The sequence below is a fragment of the Mauremys mutica genome, chromosome 10 (genome assembly GCF_020497125.1).
Source record: "Mauremys mutica isolate MM-2020 ecotype Southern chromosome 10, ASM2049712v1, whole genome shotgun sequence".
Lineage (NCBI taxonomy): Eukaryota > Metazoa > Chordata > Testudines > Geoemydidae > Mauremys > Mauremys mutica.
Genome location: NC_059081.1, coordinates 37,443,279 through 37,467,087, shown reverse-complemented (window position 1 = coordinate 37,467,087; position 23,809 = coordinate 37,443,279). Strand labels below are relative to the sequence as shown.

The 23,809-nt window shown below is 41.3% G+C and overlaps 1 protein-coding gene across 1 annotated transcript in view; it reads right to left on the bottom strand.

The window, feature by feature from the left end:
• Positions 1 to 17,260, bottom strand: part of LOC123378640 (collagen alpha-1(XXVIII) chain-like) — a 69,824-nt gene extending 52,564 nt beyond the window's left edge. The window contains exons 1-10 of the mRNA XM_045032696.1: positions 17,104 to 17,260; positions 15,492 to 16,060; positions 13,193 to 13,213; positions 10,778 to 10,837; positions 9,334 to 9,387; positions 8,975 to 9,019; positions 5,047 to 5,073; positions 4,812 to 4,856; positions 3,760 to 3,804; positions 1,254 to 1,307 (exon numbers count right to left, since the gene is read on the bottom strand). Of these exons, the coding sequence (XP_044888631.1) occupies positions 1,254 to 1,307; positions 3,760 to 3,804; positions 4,812 to 4,856; positions 5,047 to 5,073; positions 8,975 to 9,019; positions 9,334 to 9,387; positions 10,778 to 10,837; positions 13,193 to 13,213; positions 15,492 to 16,060; positions 17,104 to 17,260 (1,077 nt within the window). The remainder of the gene's footprint in view (positions 1 to 1,253; positions 1,308 to 3,759; positions 3,805 to 4,811; positions 4,857 to 5,046; positions 5,074 to 8,974; positions 9,020 to 9,333; positions 9,388 to 10,777; positions 10,838 to 13,192; positions 13,214 to 15,491; positions 16,061 to 17,103) is intronic.
• Between the last annotated feature and the right edge of the window lie 6,549 nt (positions 17,261 to 23,809).

Sequence of the window (23,809 nt, the reverse complement as noted above, 5' to 3'; positions counted from 1 at the left end):
GAAAAGGGAATGACTTGGCTTAGTCACTCCCATGTCTGCCCAGGCGCCCCTGATCGACCTCACCGAGGTCGGCTAAAAGAGCACCCAGGAGTACAATGACGACGGTTACCAATCATAATGCACCAGCTGCTGCCAAAAGGCAAAAAGCTGCTGCTGTGTAGCAATGCAGTGCCACGTCTGCCAGCACCCAGGAGACATACGGTGACGGTGAGCTGAGCGAGCTCCATGCTTGCCGTGGTATGGTATCTGCACAGGTAACCCAGGAAAAAAGGCGCAAAACGACGGTCTGCCATTGCTTTCATGGAGGGGGGAAGGGAGGAGGGGCCTGACGATGTGTACTCAGAACCATCCACGACACTGTTTTGCCCCATCAAACATTGGGATCTCAACCCAGAATTCCAATGGGCAGCGGAGACTGCGGGAACTGTGGGATAGCTACCCACAGTGCAACGCTCCAAAGTCGATGCTAGCCTCGGTACTGTGGACGCAGTCTGCTGACTTAATGCACTTAGAGCATTTTATGTGGGGACACACACAATCAACTGTATAAAAACAATTTCTAAAAAAACTACTTCTATAAATTCAACCTAATGTCGTAGTGTAGACATACCCTTATTCAACATATCTGCTCAGGCTGTAGATTCCAAGTCTGATTTGTTTACCTTACTGACACATGTAAGTTCTGATTTGATTTTTACTTCTTGTTAGCATTGCGGAGCCAATTCAGCTATGGGAGAACAAAATGGATTTGATCCCTTTTCATGCATAATTAACCAGATTATTCAATGAGATCCAGTGTCAGACTTAGTATTACTAATAAGAATGTACAATCCAAAAGGAACACAGTTTGGCTTTCAGATCCCAGGCTGAATTTCCATGGTTGGCACTTACAAGTAAAACATGTTGTTTTCTAAACTGAACACATCTGATACATCAAGTGGTAAGAGACAACAAATAATTTTTGGAGTAATACTGCACTTTAAGTGTTCAAGTACTAGAAGAATGGGATATAAGTCATTATGCTCAAGAGACAATGTCCAGCTGAATCTAGTATAGTAAACATCAGGAGTAGAGTAATCGTTTTTGCTAGGTAACTTGCAGGGTTATTGGATAGATGAATTACCTGCAGTCCCCATTTAGCCAAACCTCTTGAACAGAAGTGAAAAGTGAAAATGGGGAAGAGCATTATTGTGGTAGGGATAACTGCATGTGTCTTTTAACCTTAAAAAAAGAGGAGATCTTTTTATTCTTGCCTTTGATCCTTGCACACCTTCAGGCCCTTGGTCTCCGGGTAGCCCTTGGGAACCCTGTTAAACACAAATGTTTTTATCAGAATTTTCCAGGCTTTCAGAGCAAGCAGTTTTTGAGAAACAAGCAATAATTTCCTGCAATCCACATGAAAATCTTTGTCACAAACAAACACAATTTAAATTCTGCCCTTGTATGCAAGAATGCAGCTAGTGGTGTGTAAGCATATGAGGACAGCACTTGGCTCTTTCTTAAGTAGAATAAAAGTAAACAGTCACCAGAATTTACCTACATCAACAATGGCAACACTGCAAGCTCCTCTAGTTTGGGGCGGGGGTGCTGGAACAGTTTTTATAGTGGGGATGCTGAGAGCCATTGAAACAAATTGTAAACCCTGTATATAATGGAAACTACTTCGGAGTGCGGCAGCACCCCCCGCATCCCTAGTTTCAGAACCTATGGTTTGCGGGTTCTTGTACAAAACACTGCTCCCAGTAAAAGGTAAAATTTTAAAAGGTAAAAGTAAAATTTGATCTATTTAAAATGTGTAACTTTGACTTTCTTGGGGTGCATATTTTGCATAAAGATGTTCTGATTTTTGTTATTGATTTTTATGATGCACTATAACAAGTTTGCTTATATGACAGATTCTTCTAAAACAATAGGTACAAGAACAGGCCATTTTAAGTCACAAAACCTCATTGTATCCAGTGGGAACCGAACTGATCCAAAACGTGTAAACTGGCAATATTCTAGACTGTTCTAATTCCTTCATAGTATGGGAGTATGATTTATCAATGTACACAACTTTCAACCCCTGTTAGAAAACGGGCTAGATCTTCAGCTTGACTTCAGTGGACTTCAATGGACCTATGCCAGTTTCCATCAGCTGAGCCAATTACTTTGATTTATATGGGTCTGAGGTGGGGTGGTTACCCGCTCCAGCCCTGACAGGGTTAAAACCAGCCCTGGGAGAGGGCTGGAGGGCTGGGAGAACAGCCCAGGCTGAGTGGGAAGCAGGCTCAGCTGGGGCCACACTCCAATCAGGGCCCAGCTGGCCCTATAAAGGCTTGAGCCAGGAGCTCAAGCAAACAGTCTCTCTCTGCCTGTAGAGGGAGATGGGCCTGGCTGCAGGGAGCTGGAGACAGGGTACCTGAGTGGGGCAGGGCTGGGGAAAGGCAGAGAAGCAGGGGAGCTCCAGCCTGGAAAGCCCCAGGCTGCAGCCTAGCATTGGGCTAATAGGTACTGGGGGTTGCAGAGGGCAGCCCAGGGGTAGGCAAAGGCAGCAGGTCCAAACTCAACCTTGCCAGTAATGAGTAGGCTGATACTGCAATCTGCCCCAGGGCATGGGGGCTAGAAAATGACTGGCAGTAGCCGTATACTGAGGCAAGGTGGGGATAGTGGGTGGGGGTTCCTGGGGAGGGGAGACCCTGATAACAGGGCACTGGGTCCGGGAGAGACGCAGGGGCCAGCGGTAAGGTGGATCACCAGCTTGCAGGGGGCGCTCCAGGATGCTGGAAGAGCTAATTCCCTGAGACAACCAGCAGGAGGCGCCGCAGGGGTTAGTCCCGCGTGCTTACAGGGTCACATCTCACTAGTGCGCTCATTTATTTCAACAGTCCGTTGCCCAGTGCTCCTAAAGGATAAGGCTCTATGTTGTTAAGTTATCAGTGTTATTTCTTTTCCTACATTGCTTCTTAAATCAACTACTCAGTTATGAAGGGACAGTGGTTGGTAGGCCTGACATTTTATATGCTTTCTGTTTACTAAAACTTGTTGCATATTTTCATCTTCCGCCTAATCAAGGTTTAGTCACCTGATCCTTATTCGGATCAATGAAGACAATGAGGATGAAATCCTGGCCCTGTTGCAATCAATGGAGTTTTGCTCCTATGGGCCCAGGATTATACCCCAGGCGTTTTGCCCAAGTAGGGAGAACAGAATTGGGCCCCAGAAGTGTCTTAGAGTTTTTTCCTTAAGTAAGTACAAGGTGACAAGGTCAAATTATTCTGCCATCCTAAAGATGCAGAATATGATACTCTGAATTAGACAAATGATAAAAATGTGTGAAATCAATCCTTAAAATTAAATTAAACACATTTTCAGGGGGGAATCAAGTCTCCAATGCGCAGCAGGGATCTATACTCTAATTAGGCCAAACTACCTGAGGTCCCAATTCAGGAATAAATATATGCTAAGTATTGCCCACAGCATCAGACATGACAACAGCACAGTCTTTCCATTGCTGTGGGGTCTCTTCTGCACACTCTGACTGGCAGAAACGGTTATCTGAGAACAAAAATATTCCATTGTCTACATTGAACTCCAAACATCCCTGTCAATGTTGCAATGAAAGAGAATACGTGTGTTAGACACGGAATATTTTGAATGAGACTGGCTCTAGAAGTCTAGGCAGCTGAGGCACCTCAGCTGGGCCATATTCTGAACTAAAGTGATTTCAAAGCTTTGCAAAGCACCAAGGAAGCAAAGTATGTCTGTGCTGTTTGTTACCTGTAGACCTCTTAGTCCAGTGTGACCAACTGGACCTTCTGGACCCTGAAAAGCAAGAAGAAAAAAGTGCCTAGAAAAAGCTAACACTTCTAAAATATATTTGGATACATTAAAATATAGTATAAAGAACATCAAGAAAAGAAATCAAGAAGTCAACAACTTGCAAGAAAGTACTACATAAATATGAAAACTGGGATACAGTAGTTAAATTATAGTATGAGAATGAATTTGAAGTCAGATACCAAGATCCTGCATGGTCAAGTTTTACATCTATTTCATTAAACATGTTTACAACTACCATACACTGAACCTTCAAGCCCACTGCTGGAGTTAAAATCTTGGTTTTCATTTTCATAGTCATACACAGGGGTGGCTCCAGACCCCAGCACGCCAAGCGCGTGCTTGGAGCGGCATGCCGCGGGGGGCGCTCTGCCGGTCGCCGGGAGAGCAGCAGGTGGCTCCGGTGGACCTCCCGCAGGCGTGCCTGCGGAGGGTCCGTTGGTCCCGCGGCTTCGGTGGAGCATCTGCAGGGTCGCCTGTGAGAGGTCCACCGGAGCCGCGGGACCGGTGACCGGCAGAGCACCCCCTGCAGCGTGCCGCCGTGCTTGGGGCGGCGAAATCACTAGAGCCGCCTCTGGTCATCCGCCCCTGGTCATACACCCCTTAGTCCATCTTCCCCCTTTAAAAATGGGCCTGATTCTGCTCCTGCCAAAGTCAATGAGAGTCTTGCCAGTGTCTGAAGTGGAAGTAGGCTTGTGCCCTAAATGCAACAGCACTAAAATATAAGACCAGCTGGAATATTATTGAAAAATGACCTTTGTTCAGTTTATCTTTATTTGATTAACCTTAAAATTTGTCAACTGTATTCTCCCTTAGCTTTATAAATAACATTTACACTAAATCTACCACAATGTGCATTATTCAGGGATACCAAATTTTAAATCTCAGGCAATTGTGTCCCATAACTTCTCCATACTCCATTTCACTGTACATTAGGAGAAACAGTATTCTATAACAATGTTTTCCCTTAAGTATAATAAGCAGATACTTACTCTGTCACCTTTTATCCCTGGAGTGCCACAGTCACCTCTTTCCCCCTTAGGAAATAAACCATAAATAGTCAAAAAGTTTACTTAGTATTACAAGGATATTTTTATTCATTACATCTTCCTGCCAGAACACACGTCTCAAATGCTACAATTTTTCAAGAACAGCCAACCAAATATGTTGATGTGTATATCTACAAGACAATACCAACATGTCAAATATGCCTACTGAAAATCATACCTTTTCTCCTTTGTAGCCAGATTTTCCCTGGGAAAAGAAACAAAGAAAATTGGAAGACATTTCAACATGATTTAAGTAAATTAATTGTGACACTATTACACAAGCTGCAACTCCATAGTCTTTATAGAAAAAACATAAAATTTCAGGCTCTAATAAACATTCAGCTACAACACTAGATCTCTGAGGTGGCAATATGGCTGTGTATACGACCACTATCTACAATAATATATATTATATGTACAAAATGCCCTATGTCAATGCAATTTTAAACTGAGATTTTAATTATACAAAGGCTTGAGCTCTAGAGTGAAGATTGACACTCCTGTAAATGTAAGCATATTTCTGGAAAGGTAGAGGTGGTGTGGGCATAGTGAGGACATCAAAGTTTGAGACGTGTTGCAAAACTTTTTAAACTGGAGAAAACTCAGCATGGGGAAAAATGTTCAGTGCCCTGCACACAACAGTGCAGCTCTGAAAGAACTGCTGTATTTGTGTTTTTTCCAGTCCTTGTATGACAGTTGTATGAGTGAAAAGGCTACAAAGCTGAACCCAGTGTTAATAACTACAGGTGGCAAAATGAAACAATGCAGATATTATTCTTTCCACTGTAAATCAGGTTTCCAGTCCTGCAAGGATATCTGTCTGTGCAAACCCCAACGGCTGTGTGGAATCTCACTGATTCAATGAAAGCATGTTGGTCATGTGGCTGGATCAGGGACATAGTGACAGCTACGTTACTGGTAAATATTAACTCATTATAAAGGAATTCTCAAACATTTTCATAGACTGTACCAGAGTATTTTGCAGACTACATTCCCTCACATTCACAGTCACAAGCACTACCACCACTGCCATTTATGATCACATACTTCCCCTATGCCAACTATAGCATATTTAAATGGAAAAGTAATATTTTCCTCCTATTTAATATATTAGTTTGTCTTTTAAAGCAATTGGGCCTGGTTTCACTGGAAGTCAGAGCAGATGGACAGAATGGTTCCTTATGGCCTCAAATCTCTGAATCTAACAAGAGAAAACTTATCACTCCCCTGATTTTTGTGTCGTCTGCAAACTTTATCAGTGATTTTATGTTTTCTTCAAGGTTATTGATAAAAATGTTAACTAGCATAGGGCCAAGGACTGATCCCGGCAGGATCCCACTAGAAATGATCCTGCTCATTGATGATTCCCCATGTACAATTACATTTTGAGATCGAACATAGAAATGTAGGGCAGAAAGAGACCGCAAGAGGTCATCTAATCCAGCTCCCTGTGCTGAGGCAGGATGAAGTATACCTAGACCATCCCTGACAGCTATTTGTTGAACGAGTCCTTAAAAACTTCCAGTAATGGGGATTCCACAACCTCTCTTGGAAGCCTATTCCTGAGCTTAACTATCCATATTGTTATGACGTTTTTCCTAATATCTAACCTAAATCTTCCTTGCTGCAGATTAAGCCTATTACTACTTCTCCTACCTTCATGGACAGGCAGAACAATTGATCATTATCCTCTTTATAATAAACCTTAAAATATCTGAAGACTGTCAGGTCCTTCCTCAGTATTCTCTTCTCAAATCTAAACACGTCCATTTTCTTTAACCTTTCTTCATAGATCAGGTTTTCTAAGGCCTGGTCCACACTGGGGGGCAGTGTCAAGGTAAGATACGCAACTTCAGCTACGGGAATACCGTAGCTGAAGTCGAAGTATCTTATCCCGACTTACCTCCCGTCCTCACCGCTTGGGATCGACGTCCGCGGCTCCCCCGTCGACTCCACTACCGCCACTCGCTCCGGTGGAGTTCCGGAGTCGACGGGAGCACGTTCGGGGATTGATATATCGCGTCTAGATGAGACGCGATATATCGATCCCCGCAAAATCGATCGCTACCCGCCAATTCGGCGGGTAGTCTGGATGTACCCTAAACCTTTTATCATTTTTGGTGCTCTCCTCTGGTCTCTCTCCAATTTGTCACCATCTTTCCAAAAGTCTGTTGCCCAGAACTGGACACAATATTCCAGCTGAGGCCTCACTAAAACTGAGTAGAATGGGATAGTTACCACCCATGTCTTACATACAACACTCCTGTTAATACATCCCAGAATAATAGCTACTGTTCACTCTCTCATTCAATTTGTGATCCACTATAATCCTCAGATCCTTATCAGTACTACCACCTAGCCAGTAATTCCCTATTTTATAGTTGTGCATTTGATTTTTTTTCTTTCCTAAGAACATTGAACTTATCTTTATTGAATTTTATCTTGTTGATTTTAGACCAATTCTGCAATTTATCAAGGTCATTTTGAATTCTTATGCTGTCCTCCAAAGTGTTTGCAACCCCTCCCAGTTTGGTGTCATCCACAAATTTTATAAGCATACTCTCGCCACTCCATTATTCAAGTCATTAATGGAAATATTGACTAGTACTGGACCCAGGACTGACCCCTGCGGGACCCGACTAAATACCATTCCCCAGTTTGTCAGTGAATCACTGATTGCTACTTTTTGAGTATGGTCTTTCAATCCATTTTCACCCACCTTATATTAATTCTTGACTACATTTCTTTAGTTTGCTTATAAAATGACATGTGGGTCTATGTCAAAAGTCTTACCAAATTCAATATATTTCATGTCTAGAGCTGCTCCCCATCCAGGCCAGGCTGGTGACCCTGTCCAAAAAGAAGCCTAACTCTGGTGGGATTCAAATTCACATCTTTTGAATACCCTCTCAGCTCTAGAAAGCCATTGCACTATCCATTGTGCTTCAGAGCCTCTGTTAGTTAACAGGCCACTAATCCACTTAATATGTGCCCTATTAAATTTATATTGTTCTAGTTTTGTAATCAAAATGTCATGCAGAATCAAGTCAAGCACCTTAGAAAAATCTAAGTATATTACATCAACTATTACCTTTATCTACCAAACATGTAATCTCATCAAAAAAAGATATCAAGTTAGTTTGACAGGATCTATTTTCCATAAACTCATGTTGATTTGTATTAATTATATTACCTTCCTTTAATATTTAATTATTTGAGTCCTGTATTAGCTGTTCCATTATCTTGCCTATGATTGATGTCAGACTGACAGGCCTATAAATTCTGGGTCATCTCGGTTATCCTTTTAAAATATTGCACAATATTAGCTTTCTTCCAGGTCTCTGGAATTTTCCTAGGGTTCTAAGACTTATTGAAAATCACATTAATGGTCCAGCAAGCTCCTCAGTCAGCCCTTTACAAATTCTTGGATGAAAGTTATCTGGATTTAGTGATTTAAGAATGTCTAACTTAATAGCTCCTGTTTAACATCCCCCTGAGATACTAGTAGAATGGAAAGAGTGTTAGTCATATCCTATGATGATGATATCTTCTGTTTTTCCCCCAAAACAGAACTGAAATAGGTATTGAATACTTCTGTCTTTTCTGGATTATTATTGATAATCCTACCATTTCCATTTAGTAATGGACCAATACCATAGTTAGGATTCTTTTTGTTCCTAATATACTTAAAAAATCCTCATTGTTCTTAACTCTGTAGGCCATACTTTTCTCCTTCTGTCCCTTTGCTTCCCTAATCAATTTTCTTCAATTCCTAACAAGGAAGATAGCCAGTGCTATCTGCATTACACTGTAAATTGAATATATCAAATATAGAAGACTAAACCATTTGAGGGGAGTATATAACCCCAATGGAAGTGTGTAGTTGTGGACTCCCATTAATATTAAGTAAGAGTTAAACACATTCTTTAAACAACAATACTCCTTTTTAGTTTTTCTAACTCTTTTATTTCTTGTGTTAATGAATCACTGGATGATGAACTGGAACTGAAAACTCTGCTTGGCTATTGTAATGTTTATTGTGAACATGGGATAACTTCCTTGAAGTAAATGAATAATGTAATAGAGAATACTGATTTCCTTTTTACCTCTATTCCATCTTTTCCTGGAATTCCATTGAGACCTGCCTCCCCCTATGAAGAATCCAACATCAAGATCAGTCAAACAAGGAAAATGTAATGTTTTAAACTGTACTTACATTGTTCTCTTTAGTATAATTTATTACATAGTAAAGGATGCAAACCAGCTCCCTCTTCCAAAGTTTTAATTATCTTATATGCAAGATACTAATATAGAAGTTCTGTTTGCAAATTACATTAATATGTATTTTACTTCAAGAGAAAGGGAAGACTAAATAACTTAGATGAACTATCCCAGTTCATAAATGCTAAGTACATACATTACTATTCTTTCCGTTCAAATTAAAATCTTTAAAAAGTCATGCCACCTTTATTCCTTTCTGGCCAGGACCCCCATCATCACCTGGACGACCCTTTTTTCCCTAAAAACAGCAAAAAAGGTTACGTAATACAACAGTCACATATCATATGCCCCACATCCCAAATTCTGTATAAATCATTCAGTACTTTTAGACAGGTTCAAGTAACTTCACCGCAAAAGGAGTTATTAAATAAAATTATTTTATTTGGTAGCATATGCAGTACTTTAGGAATTATATTTTGGTCATTTGTTTCCTGGACATTACACAAATCAGTGTAATTATCACAGATGTCAAATAGCATGTCTGGGAGTGACATGCTCACCACCACAGAAAACCTGTTTTCTTCTTAACTTTTCTGTAAAGCATCTAGGACTGATTTTATCTGAAAAACAGATGAAGACTTTTTGTAGAGATCACAGTTGTTCACTTTAGCACTGTTAAATGATGCATGTTTGTACTGAACTTTTTGAAATGTATGGTTTCATATAAAAGATACCTGTTTCTTCAAGTAGTGATATCTTATTGTAACTTAAACTAAAACAGTCTAATATATATTACTTTAAACTAAGAGTGCTATTCTATAGAAGGCAGAGGCAGTAAAGTTTAGTGTTTGTAACAAGTCCAATATAAAAAAGTAGTCAAGACTGCTGGGTTCTATTCCTAATTCTGCCTCAGACTCTGAGACCTTGGGCAAGTAATATAGAATCCTTTTATACTTCAGTTTGATTTTAATGAGTATAATATTGGGCTGTTCAAAGGCTTCAGAATTCAGTTCGACAACTAAACCCTGTTTAGTTCATCAGGACTGGTAATGGAACAATCCTGCATCTTTGCTTGGAGGGTCTAGTTCTATGTACTCTCCAAAGAAAGCCCACTCTTCTCTACACTTACCTCAAGCCAGTTCCCTCTTGAGTTGGAAATTCCTAATGTTTCACTGTCCAGGATTTCCTTTCTCTCCTTTTCTCTCTCTACCTCTTGCCTCAAAGCATCTCAGTTTTTTATACTCCTGATTTGGAGCTAATGAGAGTCATCTGGTCTGGCTGTCAGATTGAATCAGTAGAATAGCTCTGCACTTCCATAGAGATGGAGCCTCCTTTTTGCCCTTTAACCATGTGTGGGGTTTTTTTGGGGGGTGAGGGTAGGGTTAGAGGGAAGTTGGTATCTGCTATGACCAAAGCAGATCTCTGGCAGATTGTAAATCACACAGCTGTTCCCTTTTAGAGAGAATGTCACAGGAGGAGCTCATGAATAGCAGGCAAGCTCTCTGCACATTTCTCATTGATCTGACACTTCCACGCAGTGTAAGTACAAAGAAATACTTATTATAGCTCTAACTTTATGTCTCATGGATCAGAGGATTAATCAAAATGCCTAGAACAAATCTAATCGCAAATTACATTATACATTATTCACTAAGACAGAAGGAAAATGAGAAATGACAGCTACTTACGGCAGGGCCAGGAAGGCCTCTTTCCCCTTTCTCACAGCTACATGTAGGAGCTTGGGGACACTTTGAATGAAAATGTTCACAGCAAATCAGTGCATTTTAATGGGTAAGCCAGAAAACATTGCAACATTTCAATTCCCATATAGTTAATTTACAACCACCAATGAATTACTTCTGTAGAATAAATAACTTTCTATCTTTTAATTGCATTCAGTTACTTTACCACTCATGAGTAATGTGGTCATCCCACACCCAAGCCAAGAAATCCTTTATATCACATCACATACTCATGACTTTGCCACAACCCCCTTGTAAGGGGTAGCATGTTGTTGTGCAGGATGGTGGTGGTGGTGGGGGGGGGGATGTAATAGCTCTGTGCTGCTCAATCCCCCTTACACAGCTACCTGTTGTATGGGTAGCTGGTACAGGGGAGTAAAGGGGCACCATACTTCCTTACACCCCCTTATTCCATTGAACAGTCATGCAGGATGGGTCATAACCTGGCCTTATATAAATGCATAAACAAAATGCTTATATGCAAATTAATATAATCTAATTAATAAAATGATTTTTAATGTTCTGCATTTTTTCTCTTTACTTTGCATTTATATTGTTCCAGTGGATCACGGATCCACGGTGATTATATGTAGTTACTTTTTTATGCTTTCAAAGCATAAAATATGAAGACTCAATACATATAGAAAAAGTTTTAAGGTTTTTAAAAATTATTTATTTGTTAAACTTTAAGACTTAGACAAGTGGGCACCCAAGCATCATTCTTATCTGAATATCCCAGATAATGTGCCTCCAAGGACAACAGCATGTAATCCATTTTAGAGTTTTGCACTGTCACACATCACCCTGCTTTTTGAATGCCTATAGGGAAATTTGATTAGCGTAGCAAGATCCCTAGAGGACTTCATGGAATCATTTGGCTTGTCTTCCCTCTCAGGTTATAGGAAGCTTTGCTTAAAGCAGGATTTTTTTGGAGAGAGCAGGAGAGGAAAAGTTACTGTCAATGTTGTTCTTTGTATGGTATTTCTTGTTGTGTGTTGGTTCTCATGGCTTGTGTGTTCTCTGTGTTTATTTTCAACCCTACTAATTGTGCACAGTCCTGGAGATAATTTGTTTTGCCTTGCATATCTCTATAGATATGGAATAGCATGTTAATGTCATCTGCAAATCCAATGTCCTCTAACTTCGGTTTGAAAATCCATTTTATGTCACTTGGCTCTTCTATGGTCTTTCTTATTACCCAATCTACTGCCGTAAAAAGATTGTGGGTGACATAAAACTTCCTTGTATGATACCTTGTATGGTGAAACAAGAAACACCAGTAATACTTTCCAGGATGGACATAGAACAGTTCCAGTGTTTCACATATGTTGGCAGAATTGTAAGTACACCAGGTGGAACAGATGAAGACATTACAGCCAGAAAAGCAAAAGCCAGACATGCCTTTGTAACTTTAAGGCTGATCTGGAAAAATAGAAATCTTACCCTCCAAACTAAACTTAGAATATTTAACACCATTTTAAAGTTGGTCTTAGTATATGGTTCTGAAACTTGAAGACTTATTAAGATGTTACAATCTAAACTCCAATTTTTCATAAACAGATGCCTTAGACAAAATCTCTATCGGATATCCAGAAAAAAAAATCACAAATGAAGAATGCTGGAGGAGGATGACAAAATAGAAGCCAACAGGACAGGGGATTACAGAATGAAGATTGAGATGTCAATGAAATACATGGAAGAAAAATACAGAAAACGTAACAAGACAGGCATTGGACTGGAACACTCAGGGGAAAAGATGACAAGACACTTCAAGGATAACATGGAAATGAACAATAGAGGCAGAATTGAAAGCTATCAAAACGGCATGAGAAGAAGCTTAGACTGAAGCAGGAGATCAGTAAAGATGGAAGGCTGTGGTGAAGGTCCTATGTTCTGCATGGAATAGAGAGGTGTAACATTATATATATAGTTTTATTCAACTATAAATATATTGCTGTTACATATACAAGAGAAATAATTTAATTAAATATCTAATTACTAAGAGAATATATAAACTTATTACTTTGGCTTTATCTGATATCACTATATATTTGAGATATTATTCCCCTTGGAAAATGTAAAGTATGTCAGGCTCCAGAAATCTGTAGTTTCTCCAATTCTTGTAAACTATTGAAATTTAGAAAGAAATAAAAGCTCCAATCCTGCAAACACTAACACATGAAACTTTACTCACATGAGTAGCCCCATTGAATTGTATCCCGTTATCAACTCCCTGAGTTATCTAGTTTCTCAGACATTATTTTTCAATTACATGAATATTTATTACATTACATATACTATTTACAGGACAGCATGATTAAATAGTAATTCTCATATTTTGTTTACCAGTTAATTACTTACCCCTTCTTCAGCCAGATCTTTCTGTGAAGATAGACATTGAAAACAACATTAGAAATTACAGGTCCTAATCCACCTATAGAGGAAAAAATGCATGTTGCTATCCAGAAAGCTAAGAATGTTCTCTATCTTTGATTATAGTGAATTAAATCTATTCCTTGTTCAGCAACTAATTAACACAATTTCAAGTTATTAAAAGACTTCCATCAAATTCTCTAGTTTATTTTATATTTCAGTTCCTATTTTGTAATGTTAACCCATACACAGGAGCGCTGCCAGCTTCTTTGCCGCCCTAGGAGGCAGAAGGTCCCGCCCCCGATAGAGGCGGTGGAAGGTCCCGCCCCCAAAATGCCGCCCCCGATGGAGGTGGCGGAAGGTCCGGCCACCGCGGTCACTGCCCCCCAAATGTTAGTGCCCTAGGCGACCACCTAGGTCGCCTAATGGGTTGCGCCGGCCCTGCCCATACATAAATATACACACACTAACACTTTTAGTCAAAGCAATGCTGTCAGAAAGTCTACTATGACTCCAATGATATAGTAAGTAATAGCAACAGATAACAATAATAACTAGTCAGCAACACTCCCAAGTACACTTATTTTACATTTTGCAACACAGTGGAAGAGATTTAGATACATACAGCTTGTTTCAAAGTTTGCTGAAATCAATGGAAAGACTCCCATTGATTTAGATGAGCTTTTGATTAAGTGCCTAGAGAAGATTAAGATTTCCACTTAGTGGTTTGAGGGAAATATCTATAGTGAATCATTGAGATCTAGGTCCAGCTCCTCAAAGTTATTTAGGTGCCTAACTCCCAATGATTTCATGGGCCTTGGGGACAAGGCAAGTATGATATGGCATGCTATCAGACATGCTTATTTTTAGGTTTCAATATGGCAGAGTCTAACCTTTCCTATTTGATGATCTACTGAAACATTTCTAGTTCATTTACTAAGAATTATGGGTTTCACGATAAGTTGGTGTTAATTGTACAGCTGCTTTCTGCCAAGACTAATATGCAGCTTGCAGATGCTGCTGACTGTCACTGTTCAATGTGTAACTTTCAGTTGCACAGTATTGTAGGTGTTTATTTCATTCTCTGCAAGGGAGCCAAGATAAAGCAACCACACTATAAATCAAAACAACCAACTGGGGAGACCTGACTTAAAGCATCATGTTTACCCTAAGATGTGAACAACCAGCTAAAAGGGGCATAACTCAGAATGGTTTAGGACCAGGGAGTGCTTTGATCCAAATAGCTTAATCTGAGAAACAGTCCAGACTGAGTGGAGCATGTGCTTAAAGTAACATCACAGGATACTGGTGACTAAGAGGTAGCAGACAGATTGTTATGGCGAGTGGCAGTCAGTGTGGCTAGGTTGAGTAGTTGCTTGTTAGAGTGCAGTCAGACATAACCTACAATTCTGTAGACCCTTTAAGGTCAATTGTCTGTCAGTTTGACTATGACAGTCTTTCCCTTTTATTAGTGTTCTCTCTAGGATGCAGTCAAATGTTTGTTTTATCATGTTTATACTGGCATGGGAAGATGGCTTTGTACTCCACACTTGTAAGGGAATGCTATCTAAGTCAAGAGTTCACAACACAGTGAAGAAGTGCAGGAAACTTTCAACTCTGGAATCATATCTGCTTCTAGACTCCCTGGTAGGTTTTCCAGTGGACACTTATAGAGATTTAGGGTCAAATTCAGCTATGGGCTAAGTGGACATACCTCTGTTAAAGTCTATGGAGGAGTGTTTATGCCAGAGGTGAATTTGGCCTCTGTGACTAAAGGAATATAATATCTCTGACTTGCTGCAGAAGAAAGAATTCAAATGTTAACTATCTTTTTAAACAAAGAAAACTAGTTTTAAAATACCTTTCCTGAGGAAAAAATAATTAAAATATCCCAAATCTTTTAGGGCAAATTCAACTTCCAGCCTGAATATTTCTGCTGGAGAGATCCATGAAGGAGAGTGAGGGAGAAGCTTGTGCTTTGGAATGATGACAAATGGCAAATGAACTGTATCATCCGACGAAGTGGGTATTCACCCACGAAAGCTCATGCTCCAAAACGTCTGTTAGTCTATAAGGTGCCACAGGACTCTTTGCTGCTTTTACAGATCCAGACTAACACAGCTACCCCTCTGATACTTGTATCAGATTGAACTTCAGAGTGTTGCTTCTACCCATAAAATACTGATTTTTTTAAAAGAACACCAAAAATTAAAAACACTGGGAAGAGAGCAGTCAAATATTTTTAAATATTTGGCTAGAACAGTTTCAAACCTTTGTCTATACATACCATTTCTTTCACAATTTTCTCCACAACTCCTTTCTCCTGGAGGTTGAAAACAAACCTTGATGCTGGAACACTGGCCAGAAGTCGAAGCTTGGCAGCATTGGCCACCTCCTCAGCCACTCTGGTCATTCCCACTGTGAAGAACACAATTCCTTGATGTTTAGCATCAGCAGTAGCTGCAAAAATATCTGGATTTCTTGGATGATCCACTCCATTTGTCAAGAGCACAGCTGCTTTCACACTGCCATAAGTCCCTTCAGTCATGTACAGTTGTGTGAGATTGGTTATGGCATATGTTGTGTAGGTACCATGGCCTATATAGGTTATGGGAGCAATGCGAGATTTGAAAGCTTCAGGACCTTTCCAGTCTCGGAAAGTTTGCTCCATGAGAACAGTGCTACTGTACTGAAGTAAGGCCATCCTCCAGCTGAGAGTACGTCCAGAATTGACTTGCACTTCTTTCATACTGTTCACTGTTTCTAATACAAATTTTTTCTGTTGTTCGTGATTATAGTTCTTAGCACTTTCCGAACTGTCCAGTAGAAAAGCTATTTCAAGAACGCAATCTTCATCTGGAATAAATTTGGTAGATAAGTGAGTTTAATTACATTAGGAACTATGTTACTCATAAAATGATATATTTGTATGTAAATAGTAGGCTTTGAAAGTGGAAATTCAATTTTCTGGAAGTTTTAGAATACTTGCATAATAAACTTAAGGATGAGGAACCTTCTGAAATTTGGGAGAGGTTTAGAGTCTATGGGATGAGGAACCTTCTGAAGTTAGGGGAGACCTTCTTGGGGGAAAAGAAGCCTTCTGAAAGTGGTATTATCCTCTGGCATGAGGCATGTTCTGAAGCTATTTAGACCTTCATTCAGAACTTCTACCTGATATCTTACCAGGAGGTGGACCCAGAAGATTAACTTCTGGATGGCAAGTTGGGAGATCTGGGTCATATTCTTGGCCTTGCCACTGACCTGCAGTATGATCACTTTACTGTTCTGTGCCTTTGTTTTTCTTCCTGATCTTTATCCTGTGTATTTCAATTGTGAGCTCTCCAAGGTAGACATATTGTCTTTCACTATAATGTGTGCATGCTGCACCTAGCATAATTGGTCCTGAACCTCTGTTGGGACCTCTAGAGGCTACTATAATACAAATAATTAATAAATATATTCATAGACTTGCATCTCTGACTAGGTAGAGCACTGAACTCTTTAGAACACTTCATTTAGTGCCCTATCCTGCTCCCATTGAGTTCAATGGGAGTACACAAGTGTGTAAACCTAGGTGCGTATATAAAAGTTTGCAAGCTCAGGGCCTAACATAGTGCAAATTAGGCAATATTCGTTTTCTGAAAACGTAGGAAAATTGCTTCTGAATAAATGTATATCTACCACTTTTCTTTTACTGGTAATACCATGGCTGACAGCCAAACACATTGAGAATGTAACGGAAGAATCCTCCAACCTTGTTCTTTTAAGCTCTTCTCCCACCCCAAGTGAACTATACATCTAAGTGTAAAAATATGGCAGATGAAATTATAAGTGGGAGTAGCTTAAATATACAGTCTAGAATCTGCATAAACGTTAAGAAAAAATGTGTTAAAATTCACCTTGATCACTTGGACTGGGATATTTTTCTACGGCATTTGACAGAAAGTGCTTAGATTTTTGTTGTCTTACTCCATTTCTTTTGTCTTCATTGAGATTTTGTGCCAAAAACACATGCTTTCCTAGTATCCACAAAAGCCACCAGAATCTGTAGAACATGTTTGGTTTTTTCCTAAACAACACAAAATACAGTGATGATGCATATTATTATTTATGCTGCACAAGGACAATGAGAGATGGGTATGTTTTGCTCCAATAGTATATAAACAGCAGTACATGCTCCAAGCAGAACATTCAAAGGGTCCATTTGTACATTAATACTCAGGAAATTTCATTTAACAGCTATTGTTAGCATTAAGGGGAATTACTCACCTAAAGTCTAATAAAAAGGATGGGGGAATAAATCTTTAAACCAGTAACTTAAAAAAAGTCAAATGAAAAGTTAGGTATTTTACTTCAATGTATTAAAACCTAGATTAAGTTTTATGCCTACCTTTACATTAAAGATAAAGTGATTCATGTATGAAGCAGATAGTCCTTGTGAAACCCTTAGGTTATCTTGCAACAAAGATTACATAAGAAATCATTTACATAAACCCAATGAAATATTTAAAAAATAGAAAAAACCCACCCCTAGGACTCAAGTTTTATGCCAATTTACAGATGGAGAAACTGAAATAGAGCACAAGGCTCAAATTGTCAAAACTGTTGGTACTTGTGGATGCCCAACTTCAGACACCTTTGAGCACTGGGTGCTTTTGATGATTTGTGAAAGGACACACAGCAAGATAGTCTTGGAGACGGGAGTAGATTTTCAGAGTTGCTGGCTGCCAACGATGCACACAATCCACTAGACTATGTTGCCTCTTGCTACTTCCATCTACCATTCTTTTAGATGGAAGTAAATTGCCTGGCTATGAAACCAGTTTTTCTGGAACTTTGTAGGAATTCCCTATTCAGTCACTTTGCCTGTGTTTACTGTAACATTTTCCTTCAGATTTCCTAATCTTGAAATATCACTAGTACTGCTCCACCGCTGGTAGCCACAGTGGGAGCAGTAGTGTAGTCCAGACACCACCAGCAACTTGACCACCATCTCTTCTCATCCTGAACAGGCGCAGGTGTAATACTTAAAACTAGTTGTAACTTTCTCTGGCCTATGGCAGCTTCTAGTCACGTAACCTCTGAGCATTTCTAACACGATATAATGGCTCAGATTACAGTACAAGCTTCCACATATATTTTAAAATCCGGTTCTTGTAAGAACGAGCTGTTTTTATCTCTAGGAACAGGAATGCTGTTGTATTTGATAACAGAACCTATTAGAGCCGTTTTCAAACACAGTGTAAACAGGTTCAGTACTTGACACAAACTGATGTTATAGTCACTTCCACAGTATTTTTAGAAAAAGCAAACCAGCGCGTGGGCGCACACACACCCCCCCCTCCCTCCCGCCCAGGCTACATGGCAATGCTTTTCTAATTGGCATTTCTCGGACGGGGCCTAAAATACGTGTACGCTCAAGTTTTTAACTGTAGCTGAAATTGAGGTGAATGATGATTAAACACACGGAAAGTCACTCATGAATGGTTAGTCACATTCCCTACGCGGAGCCTCCGGGGAAGGGGGGAGACGACTGACTGGGACTCATTCAGTTTTTACTCCCCTGTTAATGTCCCTCTCAGAACAGCTGCTGCGGGGGAATGAACCATACATGAAAACCCCCAATTCAGCCGCCCCCTATTCAGCCCAGCTGCTTTGGTCCTGCTCAGGGGCGGCTCTATGTTTTTTGCGGCCCCAAGCAGGGCAGTCAGGGAGCCTTTGGCGGTGTTTCTGGGGGCGATCTGCCATCCGGTGCCTTCAGGGTCCCCGAATTACCGCGGAAGCTGCGGGCCTGGCACCTCCCGCAGAAACACCACCAAAGGCCCCTGACTGCCGCCCTCAGGACACCAGCAGGGCGCCCCCGCCCGCCGCTTGCCGCTCCAGGTACCCACTTGCTGCGCTGGTGCCTGGTCCTGCTCTGGGTGCAAAGTCACCTGGCGCCTGGTTGGTTCCAAAGAGGAAGCGGCTGAAAGGTCCTGCGGGTTCGCTCACCGTCTCTCTCTGCTGGTGTCCGAGCGCTCCCTTGCTGCCCCCTCCCCCGCAGGTGTGGGACGTGCCACGCCCAGACTCTAATGCCTGGAAGTTTTGCTCCTGCAGCGAACGCAGCCTCCCGCCTGTGCAAATTCGCTCTTCCCCTCGGCACTGTCTGCGCAGCGCCCTGGGCAAAGCGCAGAGCCCAGCCATAGCCGCGGGGCCCCAGGGGAAGCGCTCTGCCCGCGCCCGGACACACCGCTCTGACCCGCGCCATTGTCATTGCTCGGGGATGCTCGTTATCCAGCCCCAGCAGCACTAGGGTCACTGTTCTGACCCCCCCACACACACACAAAGCGGTGGGGAGTGAGATTGTACTGGGATGAGCACAACCTTGTTGTCTATTATTTCAGCAACGCTCTCCCATATTAGAGCTGTGCAATTTGTGTGCACCGAGCTGGGGAGCGATGTGAACCCACTAGGGAAGAAGGTGCCTGTTAGAAATGCTCCTTGCAGGAATACAAGTAACCCTGGCACATGCACACTCCCAGCAGACACCGTCCAAGGGTAGGGCAGATCAGTACTGGTGGCGGGAATACATTCATCTCTTTCGGGTAGATTCCGGCTTTTCTTGGGATAGTTTAAAAGCATCTGCTCCGAGGATGGAAGAAATGACTAACAGAGCCCGGGCAGAAGCACGGACTCTTGCTTTTAAACGCGCGTTACTTCACTGCAGGTTTCCTAGCACTCCAGGCATCCAGACACTTGCACAACAGTAACAACCAGGATTCTTACCTCGGTGCTTCAGGTGAGGAGATTGAGTGGCTCAGTGTCCAGGAGTTGGGAGTGCTATGCTGCCTCTGCCTTGGCTATTAGCAGCAGAGACCTCCTCCCTGCTCTAGCCAACTCTATTAAGTGGGGAGGGACCAGGGACGGGCAGAGGAAACAGTAGCATCTTGTGGGAATTAATGTCTGTAACAGGGGGGCGCCAACACAGAAAGAAAAGCAACTGGGTAAAGAAAACGGAGCATTCACCTCCCCATCCACACCCACACTCTGTCACCTCCACACTCGCTCACTTTTTCATCCACACCCACTCACCTGCCCATCCACACCCACTCATGTCCCCATTCACACTCACCAGTGTGTGTGTATATATATATATATGAATTGTTCTGGACTGGCTTCCATATGGATAAAAATGAAGACAAATGATGACTATATAAAACATGCAACGATAAATGATTTTAGCGATACTGTTCCAGTACTGTAAATCTTACTTTTAACACAACATAAGTCTTGACAAAGTGTTCTAGGTATAAATTAACTATTTCAGACATAGGTTGTGGAGAGTTACATGAATTGTCATAAAGTGAGGGATTATATAAACCATGCAGTAAATCATAGAACTATAAAAAGTTAGACAGTATTACTGTTGTAGCTGTTCAGTCTCTGACTATATGCTTTGAAAGAGCCTTCTGCTTATATCTGTGCCATCTGTTTTTATAGCTCTTTTCTTTTCCTATTTGAAACCTGGAGGCAGCAAGCAATTTGTGTAGACCTGTCACAGTGGGATGCATCATTGAAAAGCACAACCACAAAAACCTATGTTGTTAGATTTCTTAGGGCACATCTACACTGGCAAATTTACAGCCCCGGCAGTTACAGCGCCAGTCAGAGAGCATAGAAGGAAAACTGCTATTGTGTGTTCACACTGACAGCTGTCTGCATAATAGTGTGTTCACACTTGCAGCACTTGCAGCACTATTCAGAGCGGGGCACTCTGGGCAGCTATCCCACAGAGCACCTCTTTCTCTTTTGCTGCTAAGACTTGTGGGAAGGCAGAGGGGGTCACAGGGCATCCTGGGTCCAGTCCCAATGCCCCATGATGCATTGCTTCGCATCCCAGCAATCCCTGTGCTTCCATCTGCATTTGGCGCCATCTTTCAATGGTTTGTGTTCTGTGCACCATGCCTCTTTCGGACTGCAGGAATGGATCCTGAACTGCTGACCAGTATGCTGCTCACTCTGACCAACAGTCACAAGTGGCAGTGGAGTTATTCCTTAAACTACAAAGGCAAGAGGAGTGCAACATTGATCTTGCCACGCGTATTAGCTGCGACACGAGATTGCTTGTGGCATTCACAGAGGTGCTGACCACAATGGAATGCTCCTTTTGGGCTCGGGAAACAAGCACTGAGTGGTGGGATCACATCATGATGCACGTCTAGGATGATGAGCAGTGGCTGTCCTGTTGCTGGAGAAGCACGTGGTGATTGCACTGTGGAAGCTGGCTACTCCAGGCTGCTACCGATTGGTCACTAACCAGTTTGGAGTGGGAAAGTGGATGGTTGGAGTCATCTTGATGGAAGCGTGTATGGCCATTAATTGCATCCTGCTCCGAAAGACCATGACTCTGGGCAACATGTGTGACATTGTGGATGGCTTTGCACAAATGGGCTTTCCTAACTGTGGAGGGGCAATAGATGGCACGCACATTCCAAATCTGGCACCAGACCACCTAGCCACAGAGTACACTAATCGCAAGGGGTATTTCTCAATGGTTCTCCATGGAACTTATGGATCACCATGGGTGTTTCACAGACATTAACACAAGCTGGTCTGGAAAGGTGCATGATGCACGCATCTTTCGGAACACTGGCCTGTTCAAGAAGCTGCAAGCAGGGACTTTCTTCCCAGACCAGAAGATCACCGTAGGAGAAGTCGAAATGCCCATTGTGATCCTGGGTGTGATCCTGGGAGACCTTGCCAGCAGACATAGCTTAGCCAGCAAGACCCCAGTTTAGACACAGCTATTTTGACAGAAAAATGCTTCTGTCGGCAGAGCTAATGTTGTTTGGTGAGATGGTATTACTATGCCAGGAGAAAAATTCCTTCTTTAGGTATACATTGCATCTACACTCAGGGGCTCTGCCGGCATAGTTGTAACTGGTATGCTATATCAGCAGAGCCTGTGTAGTGTAGGCTAGCCCTTCATGTCAATCTTTCAGGTTGGGCAGGGGTGATGACTACTTCTCTTCGGTCACTCTTATATACTCTGTACCTATATACTTAGGTTTTGTGTCTGGCAGGGAGGAAAGGCGAGGGAATAGGGGAGCATTTAGGGAATAAAAATAATATATATTTTTGAGTTGTGCCTCTACTGTATACAGAGGTATAATAAATCTCATATAATCTATAAATCTTATCAAGCAAAGATCTAACATGAGCAGACAAACACTTGTAACTCTGGTTGGGATTGTGTGCATCCTATAAACAAAACCCTGTCAAAACCCTTTCCTTAATAGTGTTAATTCATATCTTCAAACATTGGTGGTAAATAATTTCTTAACTGATTGTTTTATTTCTTAGCAAATTCTTGGCTTCAGAGCATTTTCTTTTAGTAATGAGTGACGGTTACCCTCAGGACAGATTTCTTTTTTCGCCCAGGTGTACTTTTGCCTTGAATGCAATTTTATAGCTGGATGCAGGTGATGCATGGCAATATTCTGACCAGAATTCAAAGCATGTGACATGTCTTATACCATTCTATGCATTTCTAGACTTGTAGCCTTCTGAAATTGTAATGTTTTCAATATCCTCCCTATGCTTAAGGGGACATTTCATCAGATAACTGAACGATGCAGATGTACAGAATATATAACTTTGATTTTTCTGAAGCTATTCTAAAAAGAGAGTTAATAAGGCTTTCATCATTTAGTACAAATGATAATGTAAGTTAGCACTAAAATCCTTTTTTCAGCATATTTTTGTTTGTTGCATTACTTCCATTCATGTAATAATTCACAAACATCAGTTAAGACTAGCAATACTTTGTATAAGAACATAAGAACGGCCGTACCGGGTCAGACCAAAGGTCCATCTAGCCCAGTATCTGTCTACCAACAGTGGCCAATGCCAGGTGCCCCAGAGGGAGTGAACCTAACAGGCAATGATCAAGTGATCGCTCTCCTGCCATCCATCTCCATCCTCTGAAGAAAAGAGGCTAGGGACACCATTCTTACCCATCCTAGATAATAGCCATTTATGGACTTAGCCACCATGAATTTATCCAGTCCCGTTTTAAACATTGTTATAATCCTAGCCTTCACAACCTCCTCAGGTAAGTTGTTCCACAAGTTGACTGTGCGCTGCATGAAGAAGAGCTTCCTTTTATTTGTTTTAAACCTGCTGCCCATTAATTTCATTTGGTGACCCCTAGTTCTTGTATTATGGGAATAAGTAAATAACTTTTCCTTATCCACTTACTCAACATCACTCATGATTTTATATACCTCTATCATATCCCCCCTTAGTCTTCTCTTTTCCAAGCTGAAGAGTCCTAGCCTCTTTAATCTTTCCTCTTATGGGAAAGATTAAACCTCTCTAACCCCCTAATCATTTTAGTTGCCCTTTTCTGAACCTTTTCTAGTGCTAGAATATCTTTTTTGAGGTAAGGAGACCACATCTGTACACAGTATTCGAGATGTGGGCGTACCATGGATTTATATAAGGGCAATAATATATTCTCAGTCTTATTCTCTATCCCTTTTTTAATGATTCCTAACATCCTGTTTGCTTTTGTGACCGCCTCTGCACACTGCGTGGACATCTTCAGAGAACTATCCACGATGA